This window comes from Benincasa hispida, chromosome 11 (genome assembly GCF_009727055.1).
Source record: "Benincasa hispida cultivar B227 chromosome 11, ASM972705v1, whole genome shotgun sequence".
Classification (NCBI taxonomy): domain Eukaryota; kingdom Viridiplantae; phylum Streptophyta; class Magnoliopsida; order Cucurbitales; family Cucurbitaceae; genus Benincasa; species Benincasa hispida.
The window spans coordinates 22,811,187-22,822,164 of NC_052359.1; the positions used below are offsets into that span (position 1 = coordinate 22,811,187).

The 10,978-nt window shown below is 35.3% G+C and overlaps 1 protein-coding gene across 3 annotated transcripts; it reads right to left on the reverse strand.

The window, feature by feature from the left end:
• Positions 1 to 3,110: 3,110 nt before the first annotated feature.
• On the reverse strand, positions 3,111 to 10,740 carry LOC120091600 (probable tRNA N6-adenosine threonylcarbamoyltransferase). 3 transcript variants are annotated; one of them, XM_039049702.1, is made up of 5 exons: positions 10,229 to 10,740; positions 5,480 to 6,066; positions 4,080 to 4,235; positions 3,494 to 3,851; positions 3,111 to 3,309 (listed from the first exon to the last, which is right to left on the reverse strand). In XM_039049702.1, the coding sequence occupies exons 2-4, from the start codon at positions 6,032 to 6,034 to the stop codon at positions 3,534 to 3,536; spliced, it is 1,029 nt and encodes a 342-aa protein (XP_038905630.1). In that variant the 5' UTR covers positions 6,035 to 6,066; positions 10,229 to 10,740; the 3' UTR covers positions 3,111 to 3,309; positions 3,494 to 3,533. The 3 variants fall into 3 exon arrangements, with proteins under 3 accessions (XP_038905630.1, XP_038905631.1, XP_038905629.1); XM_039049703.1 differs by having other exon boundaries at positions 3,111 to 3,851; positions 5,480 to 6,056; XM_039049701.1 differs by having other exon boundaries at positions 3,111 to 3,851; positions 10,229 to 10,739.
• Between the last annotated feature and the right edge of the window lie 238 nt (positions 10,741 to 10,978).

A 10,978-nucleotide genomic window follows, 5' to 3' on the forward strand; every position in this document is an offset into this window, starting at 1 on the left:
GTCAACCTGACTCCGTTCAAAATCTTGATGGCACATTCTTCTATCTTCAAGTTTGAGTGGCATATTCCGCCTCATCTTCAAATACTCAATGGCGTATTTCCCTTATCTTCAATTTTTGATCAAGGAGTAACATAACAAGGAAAACCTTTCGAGGATCCTCCCTAGGGTGATCGAATAGGAGAGTTGTATGCCTTTGCGGGGCCCTTTACCATGACGATCAGGATACACGAGCGGCGCTACAAGGTAGACCTTTCCGAGATCCTCCCTAGGGTGATCGAATGGAGAGTCGTAAACCTTTACGGGGTCCCTCCCATGACAATCAGGATGTACGAATGGTGCTACAAAGTAGACCTTTTCGGGACTCACGACTCTTCTCCCCTTGATATTGAGTTATGAATAAAATGCCGAGTCAAAATTTGGCTATATTCCAAATTTTATCTCAAATTTAAATAAACCTTAGTTTCTATACTCATTTCCAAGTAAAATTGAGCATATCCCAAATTTTTATCTCAAACCAAAATTGATTAAGATTCAATTTCACCCCAAATTCTATTCCAAATTCGAATTAAATTAAATTTGCAATTAAAGTGGAACATAAATTCTACTTTAGTTCAAATTAAAGTTTACTTAGCGAAATTGTATCAAACGAACAAGATTTCAAATCAAAATTTTGAGCTAAATTCTTATATTTTGATCATAATGATGTATCAAATTAAAAGAGTCAAAAAATCATACTTTGATCTCAAATTACATTTTTTATCGAGATTCATTCACCCATATACGTGCATAAATCTAAAAAATGGGGCATTTGTTGAATGAGAAATTTTGGGACCAATCACAAGTCACCACGTCATTTGCTAAATTAACGACGAATTTCTAAATCATTGACTTTAGGTCCAATTAGAAGTTGACACATGTCTCGAATTGAATTGAAGGCAAGTTTCGATGACGTCACGCGGATGAATCAGATGAGATTAAATTAGTCCAATTTGATATTACTATTTGGGCTTAAAGTCCAAACTACAAAAAAAAAAAGTTGAATTGGACCCAAAATCCAGATCAAGCCCAAAACCAACTAATTGGGCCCAAGGGTCAGGCCCATGGACCAACCAAGCCCATCTGAGAACTCTATAAATAGAGAAGTTCTTCATTTGTAAAGGTAGCATTTTCTACGCTCAGAAGTCCCAGAGAGAATTCACTAACAAGCAGAGGACTCCCAAGACTCCTAAAGCAGAACTCCTATAAGGCAGAAGACCTTTGAAGACACAAATACTCTTCTAAGACTTCTACTTGAAGACACAAATACTCTTCCAAGACTTCTACTTCAAGCTTCCAAGACTCCTGAAACTACACTTCTATAAGGTAGAAGACCTTTGAAGATACAAATACTCTTCCAAGACTTCTACTTCAAGAATGTTCGGTACTTTCCTTCTCCAAGTCAAGCATATTCACCCAACTGAGAGAGAATCAGAGGATCAAAAAACACGTTTCTCCGGAAACCTCGTATGAACAACTGTAATTGTAAATAAACAAACTCCCTTCTTGATTTTTCTTCCCGAATTTATAATTTATTATCAAATTAGATTTTATCTAACTACTTATCGATTTTCTTAATCAGAATAAACAAAAATTTACTGTTTTTTCTTCTCTAATTTATATTTGAATTTATTTTTTATTATCAAATGTGATTTTATCCAACTAACTTTTGATTTGTTTATATGTTTGTTACAAATTCAATTGTATCTAAATATTTTATTATTATTTTATACATATTGTTATCAAATTCATTTAATTTTTTTCTTTATATTTTCGATGTTTTCAATTTTTCATATACAAACATGTAAAAATGGCTTGTTGAACCTAAAAAGAAACATATAAATGGAAATTAAATTTTAAAGGTTTGAAACATGTGAGTGGGTGTGTGTATATATATATATTTTTCAGTTTATTATTATTATTATTATTATCATAATTATTATTATTTATTAAGAGAAGATAACAAAAACCCTAAATCTCATCTTCATCTTCTTCACTTAGCTGCCCTCAAAATCTCATTTTTCTCCTTTGCAATCTCATGTCTTCAATCGCTGGTTCAGCAACTCTTTCTTGAATTTCATCATCTTGGCTAGCTTTTAACGACCATACTAGGTTGCCGACCTTTTTTTCGCTTGCACACATGTTTTCTGCTTTTGTTTCTACTTTGAATATCATTTTCAATAATGACGTTATGGGATTCATAGTATTTAAAGTTGGTTTTCAAGATCCAATTAGCAAAATGGTTACATGGAATGAAGATGATGAGTCTCCCTACAAGTGGTTTGGTGTCAAACGCAATCATACTTCCAATGGTCACATCGTCATGAAGTTGTAATTCCTTCACATATTCACTTGCCAACAACAACTTTACTGGTAAAATCATTTTTGCTCTTTCTCACCTTTGAGGAAGTCTATTGTTATATGCATCCATAAGTTTCTAATGACCCCATTGACGGCTCATCATATTCTCTTGCATAAAGGACCATTCACTTGCCAACAACAACTTTACTCGTAAAATCAATTTTGCTCTTTCTCACCTTGGAGGAAGTCAATTGTTGTATACATCCATAAGTTTCTAATGACCCCATTGACGATCCCTTACATAAAGGACCATATTGGGCGATTTTTAATTTCGCTTCTGGAACGTTTAGATACTAATGTATTTGTGTATTCTTGTTCTTTTTTAAGTAGTGTATCTTTACATTTTCATTTGTACTTAATTTTATTGTTTTAGAGTAGTTTCATCATTTACTAATTAGTATTTTTTATTATATAAATTCATTTTACTATTTTTATAATTTTGAAATTTTTTTGCTATTTTTCCAAATGAAACTTTAAAATTTTTTTGTTTCTTTTGTCAGCCTTTTTTTTTTTCAAATCTCATTCAGTTGAATTTATCCATGGCAATTTCATCTACTTGGGCTGAGTTGTTACTCTTACAAATCGCAGTTTAATTGAGTTTTATTTGTGGTTTTTTTTTTCTTCTTTTTGGCCTTTTTGGCCTATTTCTTTTGGGTAATTACATTGTGTATGCACCTCACTATATAGCAGCACCCAGGGTTAAAATCAAAGTATGAGCATATAGTGCTATATATACACATACATACGTATACATATATATTGCAACAGAATTTGAACATAATTTCGTGAATGTAACATTCTAGAATACATAAAAGTGCATGACACACCAAAAAGAAAAAAAAAAACTGCAAATGCTGAACTAATTTGCCTCCAGAGTTGGCTCTCGTTTGCTGTTTTCTAATTATGTTGGACCTGTAAATACCATTTACAAGTTAGATCCTAAAGAACCATTGGCCTAAATTTTTCAACAATGCTATAATCTATAAAACTTCAGGCAACATCTAAAGAGCCATGGAAAATCAACTATCACATCTTGAAGAGATAAAGACATGCTTTCTGGTTTCAAAAAAAAAAAAAAAAAAGAATAAAGACATGCTTTCCGGGTTTAGATGTCTTCTTCCATGAGCTCTTTTCCATTAGTCAGATCCTCTCTCTCTCCAGATTGCGTGTACTTCATCAGTTCGAAACCGTTGGGTGAACGTTGCTTCCTCCAATGGTGTAGAAACACCGTGTGCCCAAGCAAGAAGACCAGTATATGCGATCATTGCCCCATTATCGATACAATAACGGTCATCAGTTGCAAATAACCTTCCACCTCGCTCAGAGCACATTATTCTCATCATCTCTTGCAAACGCTCATTACAACCTACACCACCGACTATAAGAACATCTTTCTTGTCACAGTGAGCCATGGCTCTTTCCGTGATTTCCACAAGCATAGCAAACAATGTTTCCTGCAACACAGAACAGCAAGTTAAGTCAATCGAATAACAATTGCAAGTCATTTTACAGAAGAATGAGTGAACACAGCAGTTTTACAAGTTGGCTCAAAGTTTGAGACCATCTATAAAAGAGCACAGCCCAATTCAGAAACACAGCTTGGTTACAGAATGGTCCAAGGTTTCCAGTCCATCTCAGAAATGGAGACAAAAACCGCTTTTATCATAGTAAACAAAGATTACCTGCAGAGAGTAGCACAAATCAGCAGGAGTACACTCATTACTTTTTAACTTCTCCTCAGCAGTTGCTTCGATATAGCTCAATATGCCACTGAATGATACATCCATCCCTTTGACAACATATGGAAGTTCAATAAAAAGTTTTCCTTTCTTTGCAAGCTGTGGACAAAGAAAAATCAATAGAATTAGTCAAAGAAAGCACTTTCTTACACATTATTTAAGCTCAAGCACTTTGTTGGGATTCAGGAAAGAAGGAAAAAAAAAGGTTTCAAGCTAAAACACATTTTGAATAAATTAAATCATGATTAGTAAAGAACAAGAATCAATTTATAAGATAACAACCGTATTTAAATCATCATACAAATTGTTGAAAACCTTGAGCCATTTGGAATATTAAACTAGCAAATAGGTAAACCTGAAGATATTGGCGTCCTTCACTTGAGATCTTAAACCAATGAAACCATGTTTTAATACATTAAAAAGTGTAAAAAACATCTTGTTAAATGAAAAGTAGATGCATGAATGAACCCTTCTTATATATTCATCAACTTTAATGATAAAAGAGGAATTACATATGTTCAATTCAAACTGTTAGGATACCCTCCTAACAAGACACTCACACAAAGGACAAATAAAGAATACTAAAAGAGAGATTTATATTGCAGTATCAATGAAGAAACCACAATATACCTCAACAAATTCTAGAGAGCTGAGAATCCTCCACAAATTCCCAACAAAGAAATCACCACAAAATAAATCACACCTTTCCTCTCAACTCACTACCTCTATTCATAACTAAAAGCCCTAACAAACTTACTATCTAATTACTAATATGCCCCTTCTGATTACCATTCTAATATTTACTAATAATCCTACTATTTCCACAACTAGGGGTCTTACACAAACATCCTCCTACAATTACGAGATTACTGCTGACTACTCGAAGCTCTATTATATAGGATTCTAAAAGGATCTAGTAACTGAAGTCACACAAACACAAATAAGTTGGCATTTCTCTTTTTCCATTTCTGAACTAATAAATGGAAACAGGGAGCATTTTCTCTCATAATACTCTCCCCTTAAATATTTTGACATTCCATTGTAAATTTCTTCTTTACATATCACGTATCATATACAAATAGAAAACAAACCAAAGTTATACGAGCAAATTTACAAAAAAGGAAGCAACATTTCCCTTCTAAAAGGAATCAAAGAGCATATTTAGTTTATGATATTTCAAACGTTTAATTTGAAGCCTTGAAATAAGACCTATCTTTAAGTTTTTTTTTTCCATTCAGGCTCAGCTTGAGCTATTAAGGTTGCACGTCTTTCATTCGCAATAATCTGATGAAAGGAATAATGGATTAACAAAAAATCTATATTATCAATTTTCTATAACACACCTGTTCAATATTGTATCCAGGACTTGGATCATTGGATAATGTTAGGACTCTTGCAAACCGGTCCAAGCAATTTCCAACAGCAATGTCAATAGTCTCCCCAAAGATTCTATACCTTCCTTCACTATAAGCAATCACCTGAGTATTCCCACCACTAACATACAAGACAACAGGATCATCTGCACCAGTTACAACCCTTCCCATCTCAATATGTGCAACACAGTGATTAACAGCGACAATAGGCTTATTCCATATCTGAGAAAGAACCCTCACAGCAACAGCAGAAACTTGTAGAGGAGCTCCCATGCCAGGCCCTTTGGTGTAACAGAGGCAGTCAATATCTTTGGGGGTAATTTTTGCAGTTTCCAGAGCAGACTTAACCAATGGAAGAATGTGGTGGAGATGGTGATGTGCAGTTTCACGAGGAAGGAAGCCATGGCCAGGAGGTGTAATGTAGGTATGACGTGGGTTTGACAAAATGTTGCCATCTAAAGTTACAACCCCAACACCAATCTTGTTTGCTGAACCCTCAAAACCCAGAGCTATCATGTTCTTCATTTCCCAATCAATTCAAGGGGCCCTATAGAAAACTGGAAAATAAATAAATAAATAAATTCTGAAAAACATGAAAACGATAGACATAACAATAACCTGCTATGAGTTTTATTGGACAAAATATAAAATTTTGGGAATTTTGTACAAATGGCCCCTTTTCAGGGGCCCAAATGAAGATTAGCCATTTAAAAAATATAAGAATTTTGTCATTTTGCTTGCATCATCACCGTGTAAAGTTACCATTTCGACCCCAAGAACCACATGTGTTTGGTCCTCAACATTCTTCTCACTACCTAATCTCGTTACTTGCTAGCGCCCTCGATCCCAATTATTAACGATATTAGTTGACACAATCACATTTTCGTTACTCACTCCTCGCTTGTGTTCTTGATCCTCGATTCTCACACTCCTAACACTTTACTGCTTTAATGAATTTTAAACATTAGATTGAAAAAGCTTCATATATTTTAGGTGCATGTCCTCTCTCGTCTCTTACTACTTTCTCTCGCTCTCCCATCCATCAAACAGCTCCCAAATTTTCTCAAACAACATGAATCATCCAACTGCAATTTTTACCATCTTTATCATTCTCGATCTTTAACCAGTACTAGCGAACTCCACCATTGATTCTCTCCTCTTTCCCTCGAACAATAACACTTATTTCTATCATTTTCATTTTTGTTTTTTGTTTTTCGTTTCGGGTGCATGTGCTCTCTCGTTGGGTTTATGGTTTTAAGGTTTAGATTTTCATTTCCAACCTGAATAGCAAAATAAGGTTCAAGCGAGCAAAGAGAACTGATCACCAGGATGAAGTTCTGAGAGGGTTTAGAAAGTACCAAGATCTAATAGATAGAATCAAGTAGCAAGATAGCAAAGAGAATGTGTGAATAAGAGACTCGACACTATAAAATCTGCTACAAGAGGTGAAGGGTTGATGTTCCACTCTCTAGCTGCAACAATAGCATGTGAACACAAAATCTCTAAAGTTTCAAACTCTCTACAACTGCATTCATGCGTGTTGAGGATGACAATATCGTCAAGCACCATCCTTCACATGAAACCTATAACAATCAATTGGGTGAACTTGGTAAAGTCTATCACACTCAATTGTCATAATTTTCTCTACGTAGTTTGAGTGTGTTTATGTACTAGATGACCAAAGGTTTCACCACTTGTAGAACCACTCATGGATAAAACCTCCAATGAATTCAAGCAATAAGGTTAATGGCAACAGTCTTGCTTCTTTGATCAAAGCTCGAAGTACTCAACACTGTTGCTAGTCATGTTATCGTATCAATTTCCCTTCTCACAACATCATGCCCATCGTTCGACCCTAACTTCTTGCAAATACCTTGCAAGGCTCCCGTTTTTAAAGTTCAAAAGTTGGTTCCAATACCTTTGAAGTCTAACTCTTGGAAAACTCTGGCCGCATTATTAAACAAAAGAGTCGCCACACTATCCTTGAAGTTCGATATGACATTATTTTTTACGTGATAAGTACAAAGTTCATATAATGTTATGAGGAATACAGCTTCAATTGCATTGATAATAGTTACGTGTCGATCTAAAACGAATACTAAGTTAGGAAAATCTCCATGATCGATCAGTCTCCTTGTCAACAATTGCATATGTAAATGGGTACAACTGATTATTACCATCCATAACAACTCCGACTAACATCGTGCCTTTATATTTACTATTTAAATGAGTGTCTTCAACAATTACCACAGGATGGCAACTTCTAAAACCTCTTATGCAAGGATCCTAGTGCCATAAACATATTATTGAAGTATTGAGCTTATTCAAGTTCAATCTCAAATATGGTCTAGGATTTTTTATCTTCAAAGCTTCTCCATAAACATACAACACGACATACGAGTCTTCGAGAGTCCCCCTCACAGTAGTGTATGCAATTTCCTTTGCATGCCATGTCTTGTCATAGTTGATATTTACACCATACTCTTGTCATATATCCTTAATAATATGTCATGGTTTGTGTGCACGACCAACTTCATACTTGTTCTTAATTAACTCTCTAATTAAGAAAACACTAGCTTGCCTGTGGTCGTGATTCAAAACCTCAATTGAGCATTTATGCACAGTCGTATACATTGTGATCTTGAAAATGTCACGACCCTCCATTCTTACTGCACAAATTGCCCACTTACAATTCTCATGGATACATCGCACAATGTATAGATTTTTATTTGATTTATTAACTCGCATATCAAAATTCTTCTTAATATTCAACATTGACAACCTCATCTTCAGGTCATTCTTGCACAAGAAAAATTAGCCTACCTTAATATTCACCCCTGAAGAAGATTGTAGATTCAAGATCAAGTCTCCACTTCTAATAGTACTCACCGATGGCCCAACTTCATCGAACCTTGCTAGAATCGGAGTCTTAATAGGAACATTTCCAATAAAAGGATCAGACTATTGCATTCGGAGTCTACTATGATACATTTCCAAGAGAAGGCCCACTCCCTCGTCCAATTGGAGTCTGATGCGACAAATTTGTTGTAGTCTCAACAGTTTCAAATCCATCCATGGTCACATCGTCTACGTTTTCAAAATTGGTCTCGTTCCCAACATCTTCCATGGTCACATTATAATTGTTCTCTCTAGTCTTATTCATCATTACGACCCCTTTTTCGACCAGTGTTATGTTGGGTAGTATACAACTCCCATAGGTTGTTGTAATTTTCCATTCAAACCACTGATGGAAAAAAAAATATCTGGTTCATTAATATCACTAGAAGAAACAACATCCTCCTCTCCACACATAGGTTGGTGTTCTCTCTCTATGTTTTTAAAGGTTGTCTCTTGTTGGATTTATTCAACACTTATGAATATCTAAGGTCTAAAATGATCCATCTTTGAAATGAGAAATCGAACATCGTCATTCCCCATTAAGTATACTGGAGGAGATTCACAATCCAACTTATATTTCACTCTCATTATAATGTTGTACTCTGATGAACTAACTTTTATAAGTTCATATGCGCGATCTCTCAATTCACTATACTATAGTGCGCTCAACACTAAGATACCCTTCAAATGACCTCCATTATAGCATTGTTCTTTGTCATCCCATGAACCACCATATCGAATCAATTGAGGCCTTTTGTCCATCCTTCAAAAAAGAATATAAAAAAGAATCAATTAAAATAAACAATTTTGATAACTCTTGGTCTTCGCTCTCGTTCCTCCTCTTGCTTCTCATTACTTGTTCTTATAACTCAAGGACACAGTTGTAGAACCTTTATTCTCTCTTTTCACTTCTCTCCCCAAATTTGCACTACCCTCACGTGCCACTACGAACTACTCGTTCCTTGCTCGTGATCATAATACACCCTCTTTGATCATTATGACACTCGCTTGTTTTATCTTGGTTACATGATACCGTCTCAAACAACCTCAAAATAATAATAAAAAATAAAAATAAAAAACAAACCGTAAGTAGATATACCTTTACTTATGTGATGTTTGAAAATGATTGTCTATGATAATTGAAAAACCTTTAGAACGTTACAATGTTTATTTTTCTATACTTTTGAAGATGCCTGGTTATGGGTTCTTTTGAAGTAACGTGAGGTGTTTATGTGTAAACAATTTCGAGTGTTTGTGCTCTTTGTGTTAAGGGAAATATAACATGCAAATCACTTTCCTTTAAATTGATTTGAAAGGATTGCAGGACTGACAGTAATTTTCCATTAGAGTGTATATTCGTACAACTAGCATTAATCACCAGTAAATTAAAAAAAAAAAAATGGAAAGTGGAGTCAAAAATGAAGAGTGAGGTGCAAGTAGCGAGAAGTTAGTATCATTCGAATAGGCCAGCGACTCCAAGCTTAGGGCGAATCGAGCAATCGAGCATTGTTCTTGGGATCGAAACAATGATTTCACACGGTAATGTACAAGCAGAAGACCAAAATTCTTATATTTTTAAATAGTGAGTCAATTTTCATTTGGGCCCTCTAAGGATGGTCATCCATACAAAATTTCCCAAAAGTTCCTAAAAATGTAGTACATGAATTTTCAAATTTGTATGATAATCAAAACGCAAAACCTCATAAACTACGGCAAAAAAGAAAGAATTTCACTGAAAGATTCTCAACTGCTGGGATGAATATCATTCAATCAAAATAGAAAATGGGTATGAAGAAGTTAAAGAGAGAAAGTAGAACTAACCAAAAACAAGGGGGTGAAGCCCTTTCTTTGGCTCGATTCTTCAAACTGTAACTGATTTCCTATTCTCCAGATGTCCGAGGCGACGTTACTAAACTCGGTCGTTGACTCGGACGAACTCAATTAAGTCAGTACGATTTTCTGATTGTTTTGGGCACAACGGAAAATATTTGCAATTTTGGCCACACTTATATGTCTGGTTTGCAATTCTGGATCGGAGGGAGGATGATGATGGGTGGCCTATGTTTGGAGAGGAACACAGACACGGGACTTCGAGGTCGGCCGGCTGTGAGAAGAACAGTGGCAAGGCGTCGATACGACCGACGTGGCAGGGAGAGACGGACTACGAGTGGCGTGGCAGTGGACGGCCTGAGGTCGGCGAATGGAAGGAGCGACCGGTGCAGTGCAGAAGGAACTGAGAGACTGATGACGAAAAGCAAGGGCTAAGGATTTAGGGTTTAACAAGTTATACTCCGTTCAGTTAGAAGCCATATGAGGTCTGACCCACCTTTGGCCTTTGCTTATATCAACATTCAGCTTTTAGAAATGTTTGCGCCTTTGAGGCGCTTAATTGGTCAGCATAATCAATTATATAAAAGTTAGTGTCTAAGATATCATAGTTTGGATTATAATAGTCTTTGTTGAGATGTAAATTATTCTTGTTTGGATAAAAAATAATAAATATTATAGCAAACAAGAAAAAAAAGAATCAGTAAAAAAAGTAGTAAATAGTATATGCAGTACCAAATAGGA